Genomic DNA, 22,064 nt, shown 5'->3' on the forward strand with positions numbered 1-22,064 from the left:
GTACAGCCTGAAATGATCAGTATTTAACTACCTGCATGGCCTACAGTAACCTCGCCTCTGATGCAGAATTGACCCTCAATATGGCCAATACTTACAGGTAGTAGCCAAAGAATCAGCTCACATTGAATTTGTTTTTAAATGGCCTTGGTCTGTTTTAATTCTTTTATAGACATACATACTCAGTCTCTTATAATATATCACATTTTTTTATTATTTCAGTGGTGTTCACACATTCTCCAGCATAGCCCAATCTTTGGGTACTGCATCCGCACCCGGAGGCCAGGGTTCACACGCAGATCTAATTACCGGTGCAGAAAGACTAGAACGAGATAAAACCGACATTCTCAGGTTTGTGCCTATAATCTAGACATGTTTCAGTTTGAAACAGACAATGTTAGCTTATTGTTAGTTGAGTGTAGCAGAATTTTATTGTCAGTTGTAATCAAGTTTTAGGAACTTTGCTAGCAAATCAATCAATCAATTATGGTAAAAAATTCTCAAAACTTCTTATTAGGTAATTGTCAGATTATAACTTCGTTCGTTAATGAAAATACAGAGTAAATCAGTAGTAAATTGTCCACAAGTCCGTACTAATAAAGACTCGGTTACATCAATAACAATTAATTAGATCGTTGTTTTTATTGGTATCGAACTCGGTTTTCCAACTCCAAATTTTTAGGTTTTTTTGTTAAAATCTTTGATCGCAACGCGATAGAAATAATTAGTACATGTATCTGTCTCAGGCTAATACATGTAATAATCTTTTTTAACGCTGTTTTGATACTTTGATATATACGAGAAAAAGCTTTTGCATTTACGATTAAAAATGTGCTACTACGTATTTTGAGGCTATAATTTTGAGACTATTTTGATTACACACGGTTTCGTTTTATTGGCGCTAGAAGTTTCTATTCAAAATAGCATCGCGTAAAAGTGTTGCTGTTCCAAAAAGTTATTTGGACGCTAATATCAACTAGCTCAGCTGTGCAGAAGAAGGGTTGAGGTCAGAAGTCATTGTGGTAGGTATTGAGCAGTCAGAAGAATATGAAATGGCTCGAATCAGAACGCAACTGGCCGAGCAAATGATGCTAATATTTTCGTTTATTAAAAATGTTAAGATCTTTTTTTAAATGTTAATTTTTGTTGCTGCTTGTAGTATAATTACAGTTTGTTTACGTCGCTTGTTCCTGAATATATATTTTTACCATTTAACAGATTGTTATTTTTATTTATAAAACTTATAAGTTTGCATATTATTTGATGGCATGATTGCAGTAATCTGAACTCAGCTTACAATGGAGCTTGTAACTCCTGTTATTTTGCACATAAAAAGCCAGTTTTGGCTGCAAACTAGCAAACATATTGATGAGTGCAATGAGCTTTTATGCAACCATGTTAAATATAGCGTGAAATGAAATAAAGACTAAAGCTCCAACAAATTGCAACGCAGGCTGTAAGACCATCATGTTAATTGCAAGCAACATATATCAACTGGCAGAGACATGTATCAGCTTCCTCGTGCATATATATTCAAAGGTTGACTTGCAACAAAATTCGCATTACAGTTATTTGGTATCAAAAGGTTCACCATGTCTTACTCTGTTGGTTGTAGGTGTAAAATATGTGAGAATGCGATTACAAGCTTTTCAAAGCTCAAAAACGAACAGTTAATCATGAAACTGTCGAAAGTTAGAATTCCATCCTATGGCGTTTTCGTGATGGCTGCGATTAACTGTTCGTTTTTGAGCTTTTAAGAGCTCGTAATCACATTTCCACATATTTTGCACCTGCAACACAGCAGAGTAAAACATAGTGAATCTTTTGATACCAACTAACTGTAATGTGAATTTTGTAGCAAGTCAACCTTTGAAATCGAATCAGTTTGTTGTGCAGATATTCGTATTTTATGATTCTATAGAAAACAAATGCTTTGATGAGATTAAGGATGTTATTATTAGAGCTGCACAACGATTATAAAAATTGATCGCGATTAATAACTGGTCTGAACCAGTTAATCTTCGATTAATCTAGCAAAAACTTGCATATTCAAAAACAAATAAAACAGCTACATATAGAATAATTATATTTTAAACAATTGTTAGCAGTAGTACATGTTATGTACAATGTACATAAGTTACAATGTAACAATTATTATGAGTATGAAAACTGTTCATGAAAGTCTATAATTAAGTCAGCCAAGAGTTGAGGCAGCACAGTTTATTCACATTATCTGAATAAAGAGATGCCCTCTTCCTACATACAATATTGCCAGCTTTAGAGAATAGCAGCTCACAGGGGACAGTAGTGCCAGTAGTCAGTAGTATTAGTTATTGTCTGTGACAGCTGGTGATGAATTCTGCGGTAGGATGAGAATTAGTTAAAATATATCTTAATGATGATGTGCTGTGGTGGTAAGCAAATTCTTTCTGGCACATACTGCACTTCGCTTTCTTGTTTACAAGAAAGCAGTAGGGAAAGACATTTTTTCTGCGTTTTTTCTATCGAAAGGCAAGTTCGCTGAGCTCTTCATTGGGTTTATTTCTCGCAACGATTTGATTGGGCTTCCGTGTTTTGGTGAGTTCAGCTAAAACCATTCTACATAATGTTGGCGAGCTTACCGAATTTTAGTGGTTGTTGAAATGCCTGTGTTTTATTTGAACACAAAACTGAACATAAAATAAAATATGTGAGATATGATGGGAAGCTTAACTCGTTAGAGAAAAAGATATCCTCAGCAACCATATCTGTGGAAGGTTAATTGCTTACAAACAAAGCAATTAATTAATCCAAAAACTATATTTAGTTGACCAATGAAGGGCTCAGCGAACTTGCCTTTCGATAGAAAGACCCATTTTTCTGCGTTTATGTTCCGATAAAGTGTCAATCTTATATTACTAATATTCTGAAGCCGAAATATGATTGTGATTCTTTTGAAAAATGAAAATACATGTATAATTTACTTGGGAAAGTTTTTAAAAATAAACAAAACAAACTGTAAGATAATAAATAATACTGAAATCACTTTTGTTGCTATTACCTAGAAACATGTTCAAACATCTAACAGCATGGCCGCTTACGGCTAGATCAGCACCGCTTGTGCATTGTATTGTATAAACAAGTTTAATGTTAGCGACTCACTGTGTTTTCATAGTCGAGTGCAAAATAATTGTGGTTTAATTTATTGGTTAGAAAGTGTTGCTTGTCATAATATATATTTGCTAGCAAATTAAATGGTAGTAACCCGCTACGTTATTATTACTAACGTATGGTACTAAACAGTACAAAGGAAAGGAACCACATCAAGATCATCACCTCGGTTGCATTTTAATTGAAGATTAATTGGCCCAGCTCAGTTAATCGTTTATTTGTATTGGTTGCCGTTAATCGTTTAATTAACGCGATCATTGTGCAGCTCTAGTTATTATACATAGTAGTACAGAAGCAAGGTCATGTAAAGGTCATGTAAAATACAAACCGTGTGATAGGACTTATCTTGCCAACCGTGTCGTCTATTCCTGCAATCCTAATGTAAAGAGTTATATCAAAGATTAAGTTTTGTGGGATATATAAGTTTTTCTTATGTCGTAACATACGTTTCATCTAAATAGCTTCAGTTTTAATCTATTATATGCATGCTCAGACACAAGACTTATGCCTTCATTTAGGCATCCACTATTTCCATTGATGTCAATGCTGTTTGAGAAGTGTGAATCAGCCACCAGTAATATTGGCAAGGTGATGAGCACTGAGTCATTCAACGCCGAGATGAAACAATTTGCTGCAGCCATGGCAAGTAATCGCGCTTCCTTGACTGGGAATTCTCCACTCATTGGTGGCAACAAGGAGCTTGACAATCTGGTTTGTACTTTTCGCATCTTAAAAATGTCTAGTGAATGTGGAGTAATCATAAGATAATAGTCTGTAGTCTAGTAAATGTAGAGTAACTATAAGCTAGTACTCTATATTCTAGTACATGTAGAGTAACTATAAGTTAGTACTCTATAGTCTAGTACATGTAGAGTAACTATAAGATAGTAGTCTATAGTCTAGTTCATGTAGTGTAACCATATGATAGTAGTCTATAGTCTAGTAAATGTAGAGTAACCATAAGATCATCTATTAGATCATTACTAAAGATTTAAGAAGTTTAACTTATGGTGAAAGTTATTAGTTGTTAGTTGGCTCTATTCAGTCACAATTGGCTTGTCTGTTTACTGTCTTGAGTTGAAGCTCTCTTGTCTTGAGTTGAAGCTCTCATTTCTGTTCACTGTCTTGAGTTGAAGCTCTCTTGTATGTTCACTGTTTTGAGTTGAAGCTCTCTTGTCTTGAGTTGAAGCTCTCTTGTCTTGAGTTGAAGCTCTCTTGTATGTTCACTTTCTTGAGTTGAAGCTCTCTTGTCTTGAGTTGAAGCTCTTGTGTATGTTCACTGTTTTGAGTTGAAGCTCTCTTGTCTTGAGTTGAAGCTCTTGTGTATGTTCACTGTCTTGAGTTGAAGCTCTCTTGTCTTGAGTTGAAGCTCTTGTGTATGTTCACTGTCTTGAGTTGAAGCTCTCTTGTCTTGAGTTGAAGCTCTTGTGTATGTTCACTGTCTTGAGTTGAAGCTCTCTTGTCTTGAGTTGAAGCTCTTGTGTATGTTCACTGTCTTGAGTTGAAGCTCTCTTGTCTTGAGTTGAAGCTCTCTTGTATGTAACCCAAATTACTCAAGAAAATTACCAAAGCTTTTAACGCATCAGCAGCTCGTGATCCCTACTTTATTTCTTTTGTGGTTTTTGCTAGAATAATTTTAGTTCTTACATAAATATTGCACAGCTATTTCAATACTGTTAATCTATATACGATTACGAGTGTAGTTACTGCATTCGTTTGCTGTTTTCTGTTTCAAAGGTGATAAAGGCCATTCAGGTCCTAAGAATTCACCTTCTCGAACTTGAGAAGGTGAATGAACTTAGTCTAGACTTTTGCTCTCGCTACATCGCATCTATTAAAACCAAACTGAACAGTCACACTCTTCTGAAAGGAGACGATTCTGATAGCGATGATGAGTATTACGATTTTGGTAAGTAGCCACTAGTCTTTAATTGAAATGCCGAGTAAAAGTAATTTTAACAAAATATGCATCTACAAATGTTGTTTTTAAGACCATTTTAACTGCGTGAGTACTGCCTTTAACATTGCGCATTATTTGTATGTTGTTCCTTTGCATTATTTGTGCATCACTTGAAACAGCTCTCGATCAAGCAGCAATGGTATTTGTTTTTGTAGTTGTCTTCTTTTTATTCATCTATTTTTTAATTAAGATCGACAAGTATAGTTGCTGTGGCAAGTATTTTTTATTTAAAGTTTTATTTGCTGGTTCTAATTTTGTAGTTTGCTCTCTGTGAAGAAGCTTTGTGATTTTCACAGATATCTTTCTAAAGATAGGTCAGGCAATATAACGAAATGAAGATAGCAGTTTCTTTCATCTCTAGAAACATTAAACTAAAATTAAGGCGATTGAATAATAAAGAGGCTTTAAAAAATCCTGGTTTTGGGTGGCATTACTATCCAACTGTAGCATTAAGCATTTGTATCAGTAGCCGTTGTATCTATATAACTATAGCATTAAGTGTTTGTACTAGTAGACGTTGTATCTATATACATGTAACTATAGCAATAAGTGTTTGTACCAGTAGCCGTTGTATCTATATAACTATAGCATTAAGCATTTGTATCAGTAGCCGTTGTATCTATATAACTATAGCATTAAGTGTTTGTACTAGTAGACGTTGTATCTATATACATGTAACTATAGCAATAAGTGTTTGTACCAGTAGACGTTGTATCTATATAACTATAGCATTAAGCATTTGTATCAGTAGCCGTTGTATCTATATAACTATAGCAATAAGTGTTTGTACTAGTAGACGTTGTATCTATATAACTATAGCTATTATACAATTGGAACTTGTCACTTAAAATATCAGTCTTTGTTCTGACGTGCTTCACCATGTATTGTGAACTGCAGGGAAATCCATACTAATAATTATAGAATATTTATAGACTGTTGATGTACTTCACGCTAAATTCAATTTTTATACTGGTTATTTTTGTTTTTTGTGACAGATTTTCTTTTCCAGATTTTTTAAATGAAAAACTATTTTTCTTTTTTATTAACTAATCCTAATCTCTCTTTTGTTGATTACATATTATTAAAATATATCAGAAAATGGTTCCAAGATAATTTTCAGTTTTTATGTCGATAATTTGTTAGCTTGGAAGCTCTAGAGATGTGTTCATATGCTTTTTGCCTTTACAGGTACTGTATTTTGCATTTCATGAGATGTTTGCTCGTGTATTCAAATGTTTGTTCGGATATGACCCTATATTGACCTTTGTAGAATATATCTTTTCTTTACCATATATGCAGACTTTTGTGCAGATATCGCGCGTGTCCTTCTTGTCATCTCAATCATTATACTCGTGAGAGTGTTATACATATTAGTATTGATTATTTGACAGCAGGTACTTACTGCCCGCCAATAGAAACGGCTCTCTCAGCCACCTCACAATCAGAATCCCCACAACTCTCATCCCCTTCCTACAGTACTGCAGATCCTAGTTTCGCAGCAATGACTTCCCTTGAACACACTCGTCAGGTATGGCTGCCAATCAGCTAGTTATATATATATAGCCATTATATATAATATATATACTATTATATATATGTATATATATATATATATATATATATATATATATATATATATACTAGCTGCATTACCCATCTACGGGAACAGATTCACGTACAGCAAGAGGTTTATTAAGAGTTGTCTTTCATACTGTAAAACAACTCTAAATATGCAGTCTACTGAAATTGTTGCCCCGAGCAGACTATGCATACACATACGCAGTCATACATGTCAATAATGTTGGGGGGAGCACAATGGACATCTGCAATGTTTTTTACAGCTAGATGCGTGTGAAATCTAGTGAATATTCTAGATTCATGCATCTACATCCATTCATACTCGTCTATATTTGCAGTTGAGGATCGCCCGCTTTTGCCGCTGCGTCTCCGACTCCGCCGACCAGTCTTTACCTGCCGAGCAGATGACAGTTGCGCCCTTGCACTCGCCTCGCAATCAATCGCCTCGCAATCAATTGCATTGCACTCTCCTCGCAATCAATCGCCTCGCACTCACCTCACAATCAATCACCTCGCATTCGCTTTGCAATCAATCGCCTCGCAATCAATCGCCTCGCAATCAATCGCCTCGCAATCAATCGCAATCAATCACCTCGCAATCAATCGCCTAGCACTCACCAACTCGTTCATTCTGGAGACTCCCACCGCACTCGGGGCAAAAAAGGTCTCACGCGCTTCCCCGAGTGACGCCACGGCCCCAAACCCGAGCCGCTAGCTGCATTACCTGTCTGCGAGAACAGATTCACGTACAGCAAGAGGTTTATTGAGAGTTGTCTTTCATACTGTAAAACAACTCCAAGTATGTAGTCTACTGAAATTGTTGGCCTGATCAGACTATGCATACACATGTACATGTATGCAGTCATACAGGTCAATAATGTTGGGGAGAACAATGGAAATCTACAATGTGTTTTACAGCTAGTCTACAATACATCAGTCTCAAACCACTCAAATTGGAGTTGTTCTATTTTTGTACAGAGAACTGATAATGAAATTGACATTGCTAGGCAAACCGAAGTTTTTCAAACTGGCAGTACTGAAAAATTTCGCATCTTGTAAGAGATTCTACAAAATGTTTTGCTATCGCCAGCATTTATTGAATGGAGACTTCTACATGCTTAAAACACTAATCATGGCTCACCAGTTTTTCATCTACAGCCTGTGTTTTGACATAGTATATACAAACAGTACAGCAATAATGTGGTTGTGTTGATAAAATTTATATGTATAACAGCACAGACAGTATGATGTCAAGAGAGATACAGCATTAGCATCTTACAATAATAAAACAATGCCAACATGATAGCCTTTTTATGAGATATAATACCGGTAAGGAAAAAGAATGCATGAATATATATTATATATAGGCCTACTGCAAAAATATGTTAGAAAATGCTGCATGTGAATAATATGTAGGTATAGCAGAACATGAAGGACATAGCATGACATAACAATAACATAATGTTAATTCAATGCAAGCATGAAGTAACAATAACACAATGTTAGTTCAATGCAACACTTGCGGATAGACAACATTTTTTGTTTTTCTATCGGGTGTATGAACAAAAAGTTTTTGGCTTTTGCCTACTTATGAGCAGGCGACGTACAGCTAGCTGGTCATGGCTAAAGCAGGGTGACAGTAAATCGATACCAGCTGCTCTCTTTTTTCTCACCGTCCCCTATTCCAACGCTCGAAGTACCCGTGCAAGTTCTGTAGTAGTAAATTACAGTACTTATAGCTGGAAAAAAATTAAGGTAACTCAGCTGTGGAAGGAAATGAACATGTTTACTATCACCAACAGTGGCAAATATAACGTTTTTAAGTAGTAGAAATGTGGCGATTCATAGACAATACAACATTGAATGATAAGTACTTACTTTTTTGAAGTAGAAATTTAGTAGGTAAAACGCAGTAGCAATACCCGTGCAAGTTCTGTAGTAACTGTAGTACTCATAGCTGGGAAAAAATAAAAGTAACTCAGCCGCGGAGGGAAATGAACATGTTTACAATCACCAACAGTGGCAAATGCAACCTTTTTTTAAGTAGTGGAGATGTGGCAATTCATAGACAATACAACATTGAATGATAAGTACTTACCTTCTTGAAGTAGAAATTTAGTAGGTAATTTTCAAAGCGAAAACAATTGTCTCGGTGGTCGGAAAAGACAAACGTTCACATGTCCTTCCGTTGGCTTCGTTATCTATGCCGAAATATATTGTTTATAAATTTCACCGTACGATCGAATAAAGGAAAGACCGCTCTATAAGGTGGACTAACATGCACATATATACAGACAGATTTTTTGCCGTTTATATCGTAGATAAGTATACACATGTATATATATTTCTCTCAAAGTTTGTAGGATTAACTGTCCGGCTATAGATCTTAAAATCTTGGAATAAATATTCCGTACTGAAGAAGATTCGATCCCGGACCCTGCTGTTCACCAGTCTGGCGCCTTACCCACTAGACTACAGAAATCAAATCGCTAGCTTGCCAATATAAGTCATTATATCAGAGCAAATACTTAACTGCTTTGCGTCTGACGCGGGCCATAGCATAACGTCACGAGAAGCTCACATTATTAAACTGGCTAATAGCGAGCAACTCTCACTACTTCTCATTGTTTATAAGACAAAAAACTTTTCTCATGATATGTAATTTGAACGTTAAAATGGCAAATGTTGTTATAATTATGTTAAATACAAATCAATCTTCTGTCCAAAGACTTTTCCATTACCCAGTATATGTATATATATATACATATACTGGGTAATGTATACATATATATGTATACATTATATATGTATACATTATGCATTCTATTAAATTAATGTATACATATATATACATGTATATACATTAATTTAATTTATATATGTATACATATAAATATATAATGGCTTTTGTCTCTGCCTGGGCATTGCATGTTTAGAGAAGACTCGTGTTATATATTTTTGTAAGCAGTTTTCCACCCCATCAACTAAGAATGCGAATGAAGTAAATGAGCTTCACAACCTTTTTGGAGTCATCGGCTCTTATAAGGCAGCTTTTTACCATGAAAACCATTGGGTGAATTCTTAATTGACTTTTAAATATATTTTGATAGTCACTGATTTTTGTCTTGCGATCAAGTGTTTTAAGAGACTTAGCTACATAAATATTTGCAACACTTACAATTTCTCAAGTGCATATGACCTTCATATGACCTTTACAAATCGGTAAAATATTGGTGGAGACTGAGTAGTACCTTCAAGGTAAATAATGGCCGAGGATGTTGCATCAGTGTCATGTTAGTTAGTTGGTTAGTTAGTTGGTTAGCTATTCCATTGCGCGCAGATCAGTCTAGGGTCTTCAGCTACCCTATCATGTCACTGATGTCTTCAGCTACCCTATCATGTCACTGATGTCTTCAGCTACCCTATCATGTCACTGATGTCTTCAGCTACCCTATCATGTTACTGATGCCTTCAGCTACCCTATCATGTCACTGATGCCTTCAGCTACCCTATCATGTCACTGATGTCTTCAGCCACCCTAACATGTCACTGATGTCTTCAGCTACCCTAACATGTCACTGATGCCTTCAGCTACCCTATCATGTCACTGATGCCTTCAGCTACCCTATCATGTCACTGATGCAATTTCCCTGGCCATTATTTCCCCCAAGGTGCTATTAAGGCTCTGCTAATATTTTGTTGCATGGATTTGAAACGTTATGTTAATGACAAATCCTAAGTTTTGCAGATATAACATGTAGCACGAGTTCTCGCAATACACATAACTGCGGCGCTGAAATCAGTGACCATTAAAAGCATATTTTCAAGCCATTCAATGGATTCATCCGATGGTATTACAAGAAAAATGCCACCTTTTTTGACTGAGCTTATACTCTACATCCTTCTCAGGTGTTCATTTGAAAGCCTGACAGAACTCACTAGACGAATATTTTTATAGTATCAAAGTTGTCCACGGACCATGCTAGCATAATGGCTAGTGTATCCTGAGGTGTAGGCGTAGGTATCTTGAGCAATTTAAGACCAGATGCTATTCATGACATCCTGTAGCGAGAATGGAACTAGTGACTAGTGTATCCTGAGGTGTAGGCGTAGATATCTTGAGCAATTTAAGACCAGATGCTATTCATGACATCCTGTAGCGAGAATGGAACTAGTGACTAGTGTATGCTGAGGTGTAGGCGTAGATATCTTGAGCAATTTAAGACCAGATGCTATTCCTGACATCCTGTAGCGGAATTGAGCTGGTGACTAGTGTATCTAGAGGTGTAGGTGTAGATATCTTGAGCAATTTAAGACCAGATGCTATTCCTGACATCCTTAGCTGGGATGGAACTAGTGACTAGTGTATCCTGAGGTGTAGGTATCCTGAGCAATTTAAGACCAGATGCTATTCCTGACATCCTGTAACGGGATTGAGCTGGTGACTAGTGTATCTAGAGGTGTAGGTGTAGATATCTTGAGCAATTTAAGACCAGATGCTATTCCTGACATCCTGTAGCAGGATTGAGCTGGTGATATGCCACTTGGCAGCTCAGAGTGTTAATCATTACACCACAGTTGACGAAAATGCCACCTTTCGCGAGCAGATAACTCCAAAAGTTAAATTAGCGTATGAAAGCTCTGAAACTGCGAGCGTAATAAATTAGCGCAGTAATTAACCTAACAGCCAGGGTGTCTGCTATTTATTAGATTGAAGAAGGCCCTTTGTCAGAAGTGCTAACTCACAGCCGAGCACCCATGTCTAGCATTGGTCTGCCAAGGTCAAAGTCTTCAACTGCATCTACAGGTATGCTTTCTATAGCGTGCTTGAGAAGCCAGGTATGCATTATGTGTTCAATATGTTCATTCATAGATTTAAATCTTCAAAGTTAATTTGATGTTGTTTTCAAAGATTTTGCTGTCAACTGTCCATTTAGCTACAATAGTGCACATGAGATGGCTCGCAGTGACACATGTGTACCCATTAGCCAGCTAACAGTGACATATGAGTACCCACTAGATAGCTAACAGTGGCACATGAGTACCCATTAGATAGCTAACAGTGGCACATGAGCACCCATTAGATAGCTAACAGTGACACATGAGTACCCATTAGATAGCTAACCGTGACACATGAGTACCCATTAGATAGCTAACAGTGGCACATGAGCACCCATTAGATAGCTAACAGTGACACATGAGTACTTATTAGATAGTTAACAGTAACACATGAGTACCCATTAGATAGTTAACAATCTCACATGAGTACCCATTAGATAGCTAACAGTGACACATGAGTACCCGTTAGATAGCTAACAGTGACACATGAGTACCCATTAGATAGCTAACAGTGACACATGAGTACCCATTAGATAGCTAACAATCTCACATGAGTACCCATTAGATAGTTAACAGTGACACATGAGTACCCATTAGACTGGTTGACAGTTTAATGCTGCATTAGACTACTTGACAGCTGGTTGACATTGGTACTATCTAGAATTAACTCGGTAAGATTGCATAGGATTTTTTCGGACTATCAAAACCTGCCTGCTATCTTGTCTTCAAAGGAATAATGGCTTTTACAAATCTTGGAAAGATGGCAATTATCTTACATATTTTCTGTTCTAGTTAGACAGTACTTGTTCTAGTTGGACAGTACTTGTTCTAGTTAGACAGTACTTGTTCTAGTTGGGCAGTACTTGTTCTAGTTGGGCAGTACTTGTTCTAGTTGGGCAGTACTTGTTCTAGTTAGACAGTACTTGTTCTAGTTGGACAGTACTTGTTCTAGTTGGACAGTACTTGTTCTAGTTGGGCAGTACTTGTTCTAGTTGGGCAGTACTTGTTCTAGTTGGACAGTACTTGTTCTAGTTGGACAGTACTTGTTCTAGTTGGCCAGTACTTGTTCTAACACAATTCTCATTTATTTGATCTGATAGGTCTGTTGGTTAGCTTCATTTATTTGAACTAGAGATTTTAGTATGCGCTCGATAGAGTAGACAGATATGTATGTATCAGGTCATTTGTAAGGTGTACAAATGTACAAGACATCTCAATTTTCTTGGCTCTATTGCGAATCTGTCGCCATACTATAACACTCAGCAAAAACAGCAAAGTGTTAATACACTACATATGACATGAGGATAGTGAGTGGCTCTTGTATACGCTATTCAAAAGTCATGGGTTACCTTAGATTAAGTTTGTAATGTTGATAAGTTATGGCCTCTTGACTTCACTCATAGAGCTAGAGTGCTAGTAGTTATATGATGAAGCACTTCAGGGGTGATGTAACATGCATAGCGGTTGTTGCAGAAACTGGAGAGCAACTGACCAGCTCGGATTTGAACAGAAATGCCCTCTCACTTACCTCCAAGCGTGGTGTCCTGCCTAAGCATGCAACTCAAACTATGAAGTCCTGGCTTTTTCAGCATATTGTGGTGAGTTCTACAATATGTAGCATATTGTGGTGAGTTCTGTTTCTGGTTTGTCTCATAAGTTTTACGTATCTTCAAATTTCTCTTAAGTTTTACGTATCTTCAAATTTGGCAGCAGTTCTAGTGTTGCTGGTGAATCTCATCAGCTTGTAAAACAGTTTTTATCCTAAAAATAGCGCGGCTAGTTTATTTTCAGGATTTATGTAGGTTATGTTAATTCATTTTTAGGTTTGATTGATGAATTGTATAATAGGTTTGCTCTCGTAGTCCACCAGCTATTTCTCCATTTGTGTATCGCACTTATAACATGTATGAACTATGCAGCTGTATTTATTGAATGAAAGACATTTATACTCATTCAAGTTTCATCAACCATAGTCTTTTCATATGCTGTTTTAAAACCACAAAATATATAAATGTTTGTGTGCTCTTTGCCCTCAGCACCCATATCCGACAGAAGAGGAGAAGAAACAGCTGTCTCAGCAGACGAATCTTTCCATTTTGCAAGTGAACAATTGGTTTATAAATGCCAGACGCAGAATCTTGCAGCCAATGCTCGACTCTGGCGCCTCACCGGAGCAGTCCAAGGTAGCTGCTATCTTTATAGAGTACTATATTCCATCTTTATAGAGTACTATATTCCATCTTTATAAAGTACTAACTGCGTTACCCGCCTACAGGAACAGATTCACGTGCAGCATAAGGTTTATTGAGAGTTGTCTTTCATACTGTAAAACAACTCCAAATATGCAGTCTACTAAAATTGTCTTGATCAGAGTGTGCATGCATATATACATGTAAATGTTGGGAAGAACAATGGAAATCTGCAATGTGTTTTATAGCTAGATGCGTGTAAAATATAGTAAATGTTCTAGATTCGTGTGTCTAGATTCATGCTTCCGTTCATACCCGTCTATATTGGCAGTTGACGATCGCGCACTTCTGCCGCTGAGCCCCCCTCAGCTGACCAGTCTTCACCCGCCGAGCAGTTGACAATCGCGCTCTTGCACTCCTCGCCTTGCAATCAATCGTGCTTTTGCACTCGCATTCAATCGCCTTGCAATCAATCGGCCCTCACCCGCCTCGCAATCAATCGCCTTGCACTCTCCTCGCAACCAATCGCCTCGCACTCGCTTTGCAATCACCTCCCCATTCACCTCGCAATCAATCGCCTCTCCATCAATTGCCTCGCACTCGCCTTGCAATCAATCACCTCACCTTGCAATCAATCACCTTGCACTCGCAATCAATCGCCTAGCACTTAATCACTTTGCAATCAATCGCCCCGCACTCGCCAACTCATTCATCCGGAAAGCCGCGCCTGGAGACTCTCGCTGTACTCGGGGCGAAAAAGGTCTCCAGCGCATTCCCGAGTGACGCCACGGCCCCAAGCCTAGCTGTGCTACCCGGTGTTGCCCGGGTAGTAAAAAAGTCTTTGCACAGAAAATTGATTTGTATTTAACATATAACAACATTTGCCATTTTAACTTTCAAACTACATATCATGAAAGAAGTGTTTTGTGTAGTTGAAATAAATTAAGAGAGAAAATAAAACAACTGTAAAGGTTTTCAAACTTTTTCAAACATCTACAACTTTCAAACTTCATATCATGAGGAAAAGGTTTTGTGCAGGACAACTGATTTAAAAATAAATAAAACAACTAAAGGTTTTCAAACCAATGTAAATTTAAAATTTCATAACTTTCAGCGACCTATATCTTTTGATAACGTATAGTGGAACCTCAGTTCTCGAACATATTCAGTTCCAGAAGGTAGTTCAAAAACCGAGTTGTTCGAGATCCGAAACAATTTTTCCCATTAAAATAAAATAATGTAAATTTTAATCCGCTCCAAGGCGAGAAAACAACTTCGGTAAAGTATTTTTTCAACATTTTACACCATAAGCTGTACTTGTACCCGGGTAATAAAAAAGTCTTTGCACAGAAAATCTATTTGTATTTAACATATATAACAACATTTGCCAATATAACATTCAAACTACATAAGTAACATGCGAAAACATGATAGGTAACCTATCATGAGAAAAGTGTTTTGTGTAGTTGAAATAATTTGAGAGAAAATAAAAACAACTGTGAAGTTTATCAAACTTTGTCAAACAACTGTAACTTTCAAACTTCATATCATGAGGAAAAGGTTTTCTGCCAGTCTAATAAATTAAAAAAAATAAAACAATTGTAAAAGGGACAAGATGTAAATTTCAAATAATTAGCAAGTAATAGCTAAATTGAGTCTGTTTTGCTACGATTACAGTATGAGATGATTCGGTAATGATACAATTAATACGAACTTAGAGAACAAAATAAAATTCGTGAATATGTTGAATTAATAATAACAATTCTTGCGTAGAAGTGTGTGTATAAAAAAGTTACTGTTCCACCAACAGCTATCCATCAAAACTCTGAATACGACGATACTGGTATGACGATATGTTATGTAAAAATAAAATATTGTAGTGTCTTTGTCTGATCGAAGGTGAGAGAATCTAGATGCTATTCCTACTCGAGATAATACAATTGTCCGCGTGAAAAGTAGTGACCTTAACAGCGATTTAGCAATTGAACCTTAAGAAAAGCCAGAAATAGAGGTTCACAAAAACGGCATCGTGTTTCATATAATTGATAAAATTTAATCGCTAAATTCTAATATCGAGAGAGTCTATTGTTGACATCGTTTTGCCGAAAACAAATTAGCCCTAATACGTCGAGGACAAAAAAGCATCGCGTGTCATGAAGCTAAAAGAAAGCCATAGAGCTGTAATTATTACATCATTTTGTGTGAAAACGGCAAACGATGAATAGGTAGGTTATGTATAGAGGCGCTCTAACCGGAGATTCCCGTTAATGCGCCCTAGATACCTAGTAGCGGCTAATAGTCCGAAAAGTATGGTACTCTATAAGGCAGATACACAGACAGACAACGATTGCCGTTTATATAGTAGATTATATTCCATCTTTATAGAGTGCTAGACTACATGAATACCCGGGTAATATAAAAGTCTGCACAGAAAATTTATTTTATTTAACATACAACATTTACCATTCTAACTTTTAAACTTCATATCATGAGAAAAGTGTTTTTGTGCAGTTCTAGTATATTAAGAGAAAAAATGACCGTGAGTACATGGAATTGTGTGTATAAAAAGGTTTACTGTTGCAGCAGAAGCTCGTTGTATTTAAAGTTTTGATGTACGTTACTGGTACCTCATGAGGCTGATACAAATGTAAAAATGAGATATTGAACTGTCTTTGTCTGATGCCTTGTCTGTCCAAACGAAGAGAGAATGTAGAGGCAATTTCTTCTCCCGATAATACAATCTCCATGTGAAAAGTATTTAGCTTTTACAGATTTACCGAAACCAAAAGTTGCTGCAAAGAAACTGAAAATTACAAATTTAAAAAATATGTAATGGTGAAAAAACAAGCTTTTAAAAATTTTTAAAATAACAATAGTAAAAGGTAATATAAATAATAAGCGTATATTTAGCGTTTGCGATAGGAATATTCCTATATGTAAAAGTATTAGCAGTGATAAGGACGGTAGGACGGCTTAGCGCTATGTGCGCTGGTTTGTAAACTTGCGGTTTAAATGCCGCAGTTGAAATCATCTACGAAGTTTTTAATCGTTATTACTGGACACAAGCATGCAAACAAAATGACTAACAAAAAGACAAACAAACAATGAGATTTATATATGTACCATAAAACCTGTAATTGAATGCTATGGCGCCCTATTTTTCAAACCTTCCTCTCTAGTGGTGGTCAATTGGTGATGGCGTTCAAATAAAAGCTGGCGTTGTATTTTTCAAATGGCTTGTCAGAATTTTGGAAAGAAAATTTAGCCCTTTTCGGGCAAAGCGGATGTCACCTATATTTTGCTTTCTTTTTCCGGTGGAGCAATGTTAAACCTTTTGGATGCAATAAATCTGCTAATTTGCCTCTAGCTTTTCAAAGATCTCTAAATGAAATATTTCTAACATGATCTAAGCCGAGAGATATCTGTACCAGTTGTTGCCTATCCTTCGTTTTTTCGTGACGTCATTTTATCGTTGTCGGCCATCTTTATAGACAATTTTTTTGTTAGAAACACGAAGCTTTTGCAATGATAATTTGAAAATGATGTTTTTGTTTGCAATTTTTTATTGTAGTATCACAACAATAATTAAAAGTACTAGTAAATCCAAGAAAAATGATCGTTTTCTACAAAAATGGCGGCTTTTTCATGAACGAGCGCATGTGCAAACGACTTGATGACGTCAAAAAAACGATGGATTGCTTGCAATTAATCTGTGTTGATATTATAGCCTGTGCCTTTGTTTGCAATTTATTAGAGCTTTCAATTTTTTATTTCATTCTGAATTTGATGGCATATTTTTATTTTATATCTAAATTTAACAATCTTGAATAAAAGCTTATTGCACTCAATGATATTTTTGCTACAGTTTGCAGCCAAAACTAGCTTTTTATGTGCGATAGAAGAGGAGTTATGAGTGTCGATCCATTGTAAGCCGTGTTAAGATACCGTGAGGATGCTATTGAATAATATGCTAAAAATCTGCAAATTTTTAAGTTATATAATGATATTTAATTAAATGCTACAAATATATTTATTCATGAACAAGTAGCATAAACGAAGCGTACTTATATTACATACAGAAATAAAAATTAACGTTTTTAAAACAAGCGTTTGCTCGGATAGCTGCATTCTGATTGTTGCTCTCGATGGAACGAACATCTTCTGGTTGGTCAGTACCTTTCACAATGTCTTCGGACCTGAATGCATTTTCTGCACTGCTGAACTAGTCGATAATAGTGTTCAAACAATTTTTTAGCCATGCAAAACTGCTATGCATTGCATTTAGCACAAATGCAATGCGTAAAGGTTTTGCTCGCTAAACATAACCTTTGCACCATCGTAAATGTAAATCGTTTCTATATACATTTACTTCGAAGTATCTAGACCGCGTTAAACAAAAAACTACTATTAGCCTAAGGCAAATATAAATTATTTCTATGGTGTTGCTTTCAAAGTTTTAACGAAACTAAAACAAAAGGTTTTGGAGTTTGACACCGAAAAAATTAATTGGTATTGATGTAAACGATTTATTATTAATATGATTTTGTGAACACTTTTCTACTGATCAATTGATATTATAAACTTGTAAAGATAGCATAATGTCAAAGTGGCGGTCATATGGAGGTGACGTTCAATTAGAGAGTGGCGCTCTGTTTTTCAACCCTCTCTCAGGGTGGCGATCAATTGGAGGTGGCATTGAAATAGAGGCGGCATTAAATTAGAGGTTTTACGGTAGATTGATTCCTGCTTTGTAGCTTCACATTCAGCTTTTTGTTGTTCACAGTAAAAGCTAAATTTGTGTTGTTCACCTCAAAAAACTATCATTATTTATTCTTATGTGGCTCCAAATATGAAATATTTTTCGAGCTGCCATGCATGTTGACATATTTTTTTTTAACTGAGCCAGTGAAAATGGTGAATGGTAGTCTCTGTCATCATATCAAGAAAATCAAGAACTAAAGTAAGTCTAATTACTTGTATAAATCAAATGGGATTCACGACTAGTTTCAGCACCTGATCAAGCTGCAACATGGATTCGCAGTCCTTTTTGATGAATTATACAGTGTTACCTTTCGGCCTTGGATTTCTCTTTCGCTTTGTCATTCATTCTAATAGGAGCCTCAACATTTCTTCTGCGTAATTTGGTGATCCGTCTGTTGTAATGTTGGCAAGCATACTCCTGTTATTTAACAGCATTTTGTATGCTGTTAAATAAATTCTCTCCATTCGTTTATTCTGCAGGATTTTATATTCACAACTATTTCATTACCTTTAAATTTAAGACGTTCCTTTTTTGTAAAATGACTGGTTTTCGCAAGTGTGAGTGCAAGTAAATAACCTATCATCAATAGCCATAGATTGTTGTGTTGAAAGGTTGCTGGGGTAATTAGCATGCTTGGTAAAAAGTGTCATCTTGATGTTGTGTTCTTCTACTGTAGAACTGTAATGATTTCTTGGCAAATAAGACATGCAGCTTTAGGCTACATTAAGTGAACACAACAGGCTAGATGTGGCCTACAGGCCCTAGGTTGCCCACCCAGCTCTATGTCTATGATCTATGCTACTGGTTGTAGTCTAGAAAATGTAAAGCCCAAGCGAGGCAGGCACAGAGGTTTTGGCCACTCACTCCTTCTGATGAGAGAGCTAAAGAGTTGAGTGCAACAGGTAAAGAGGTTTTTAGGCTGTATGGATAATCCTTGAATCGCTCTATGATGTCTAAAACCAGAAAGTCTCATTCTTATACCAACGGCAATTCGATAAGTAAAGATAATTTTACTTTAAGTTTTAATTAGTTGTAGTTGAGTTGAATACTTTATTTTTTTAATTTTTCAACATAATTGTCAGACAAGTCAACTCATTTCTGCCATCTTGGCACTAGTTCCTTGATCCCATCAGCGTTGAATTCTATAGATTGTCTCCGTTGCTATTTGCTCACAGTAGCTTTGACCTCATCGTGAGTCTCCATATCAATGCTTCTGGTATAGAACTTTAGAGTACTAAAGAGATGATAGTCAGAAGCCGCAAGATTAGGGCTGTAAGATGGGTGGTCCAGCAGCTTCCAACCAAGTTGGTTGATGGTCTCAATGGTTCGACTGGCATTGTGGGACCTTGCATTGTCTTGATGGAGAATGACGCCGCGAGATTGCGAACCGCTTCTCTTGTTCTTAATGTTCTTCATGACTTGGTGTAGCAGTTGGCAGTACTTTTTACTGTTTGCTGTGGTTCCCTGCTTGAGAAAACTTACTGTAATGGGGTCTCTGACATCCCAAAACACTGTCACATCACTTGTTTGACACTTCTCTGTGCTCTATTACATTGTGACAGGAGAGGAAGGGTGTTTCCACCTCAATGACTGCTGCTTTGACTCTGGCTTATCATGCCCCACCCAAGTCTGTTGAAAAAGGAATATCTCTCTTTGGACCCTGTCCAGATTCTTTGTAGACATTTCCAATTGCTTAACTTTGTTGGCATCACTGAGCATTTTGTGTACCTACCTGCAGCACACCTGCCTACAGCACACCTTTGAGTATCCAAAATCTTCATGAAGAATGAAATGTATCTTTCCAACGGAGATGCACAATGATTCAGCAGTTTCCTTGATTTTGATCATCTGGTCTGCCCTGACAAGCTTGTCCACGGCCTCCAAATTGCCTGCTGTGGCTACCTATTTTGGCCTAACTGACCTTGGTTTGTCCTCAATAGATGTCCTTCCTTAAAACTGTTAGCCTATTTGAAAACTCTGTTTTGGTTGAAACAACTGTCACAATATTGAGCTTTCATTCTCCTATAAATGCCACTTGGTCTGATGCCTTCGTTTAACAAAAATATTATGGCCGCTCTCCATTCAACACGTGACCAAATTTTAAGAGCAGCCGTGTGAAAATAGTCGCCAAAAGCATTTATAGTCTCAGTTAACAAGATTACAGTGTGAAGTATAATGTATCACAATAATAATTCAACTTACAAGAAAACTATTTTTACTCATCAAATCAACTCGTATCAGACTGTGTATAGTTGTTGTGTTGTAGGGAACTGCAGGGTACCAGAGTTTGTAGAAAAGTCACTAATGCTGAATCAGGGCAATGGCAGAACTAATTCACCCCCATTTCTGCAGAACAGCTACTCTTCCATGTCAAACTCGGACAGCGGGGATGGCGTACCTGATACGACTGGCAACACTGGAGAGACAAGCAGCCATGATGCACGCTGTTCAAGTGGTCCGTCTGTACCATCTGACACTCCTCAGCTCACTAATACTGTTAAACTAGAGCCTCATGGTGAGCCCCTTGGCTGACACGAGTCAAGTGCTGTTTTTTTCTTCAGTTTATCGGTGATCTCCCTGAGTGGTCAGTATGTTTTTATTATGGTGTCTGATCGTTATTGTTGGTTCAAGACAACCCAACTTATTACTACTGTACTGTAGGTGTAAATATATTTTTATTCATTAGTATTCTATTTTTTTCTAATCATAGCTGGACAATTTCATATGTACAATCCTTAATAACTTTGGACTTCTGTTTTGAAACGTGTCAAGTAGGGTACTTGACATAATGGCAATTGAACTGATAACATTATCTTTCTAGCCAATATTTTTTATTATATTTTTTAACGTTTTTCATGGATTCAGTCTAATATTTTTCTGCAGCAGTTCATTATTCAGCAGTGTTTTGAAGTTCCGATGCCAATATGCACAGACAAAAATAAAGGAAACACGAAAAATCTCTCGATGGAATCTCATAATCTAGAAAAATTGACTTTTTTACATGCAACCACATATTCTCAACTGCATTGCTTAACGACGATTGAGGTCCAGCTACTCACCTGAATCATTTGCATTTGCCAGAACCAATTTGATAACATTATGAACAAACTGAACACGCCGAATTGATATGGCTTAATTGGTTTGTATGTGCACAAATAAAACATCAATGTCAATGCAGTTAGGGTTGATTTGTTCCATCATTTCTTTTAAAAAATATTGGTATAATAAATAATGTATAGAATATATAGAATGTATAAATAATGTAAGTGTTATTTATTGTTATTATAGATATTACGGTTTTCTCATTTAATCAAAGGGTATGAGATGATTCAGTTTAGTAATGGATAACATGGCAGAATAAATTGATTGCAAAGTACTGAATTAAGATAAATACATTGGAATTACTTGATAAAAAATTAGGGCCACAACTCTCCACACGGCTTACCACAAGATGCTTAAACATGATTTACTTAATCTCTTCATGACTTACTTGGTCTCTTCACAACTTACTTGGTCTCTTCACGACTTACTTGGTCTCTTCACGACTTACTTGGTCTCTTCACGACTTACTTGGTCTCTTGTGACTGAC

The 22,064-nt window shown here is 36.6% G+C and overlaps 1 protein-coding gene across 3 annotated transcripts; it reads left to right on the plus strand.

Annotated features, from left to right (window-relative positions):
* LOC137385739 (homeobox protein PKNOX1-like) lies at window positions 1–21,430 on the plus strand. 3 transcript variants are annotated; one of them, XM_068072278.1, is made up of 10 exons: window positions 1–97; window positions 220–348; window positions 3,666–3,858; window positions 4,885–5,056; window positions 6,499–6,635; window positions 11,396–11,492; window positions 12,998–13,122; window positions 13,561–13,707; window positions 19,287–19,377; window positions 20,742–21,430. In XM_068072278.1, exons 1-10 carry the CDS (start codon window positions 36–38, stop codon window positions 21,005–21,007), a joined length of 1,419 nt encoding a protein of 472 aa, XP_067928379.1. In that variant the 5' UTR covers window positions 1–35; the 3' UTR covers window positions 21,008–21,430. The 3 variants fall into 3 exon arrangements, with proteins under 3 accessions (XP_067928379.1, XP_067928380.1, XP_067928381.1); XM_068072279.1 differs by having other exon boundaries at window positions 6,502–6,635; XM_068072280.1 differs by lacking the exon at window positions 19,287–19,377 and having other exon boundaries at window positions 20,742–20,899.
* Window positions 21,431–22,064: the final 634 nt, after the last annotated feature.

The sequence above is a fragment of the Watersipora subatra genome, chromosome 1, assembly GCF_963576615.1.
Source record: "Watersipora subatra chromosome 1, tzWatSuba1.1, whole genome shotgun sequence".
NCBI classification, from domain to species: domain Eukaryota; kingdom Metazoa; phylum Bryozoa; class Gymnolaemata; order Cheilostomatida; family Watersiporidae; genus Watersipora; species Watersipora subatra.

What these genes read in the sequence shown, in the direction of transcription:
- LOC137385739 (XM_068072278.1), top strand. Translation starts at nt 36, where the DNA reads ATGGCCTACAGTAACCTCGCCTCTGATGCAGAATTGACCCTCAATATG. An exon ending in GATAAAACCGACATTCTCAG is followed by an intron (nt 349 to 3,665) that starts GTTTGTGCCTAT and finishes GCCTTCATTTAG; the next exon opens with GCATCCACTATTTCCATTGA. An exon ending in ACAAGGAGCTTGACAATCTG is followed by an intron (nt 3,859 to 4,884) that starts GTTTGTACTTTT and finishes TCTGTTTCAAAG; the next exon opens with GTGATAAAGGCCATTCAGGT.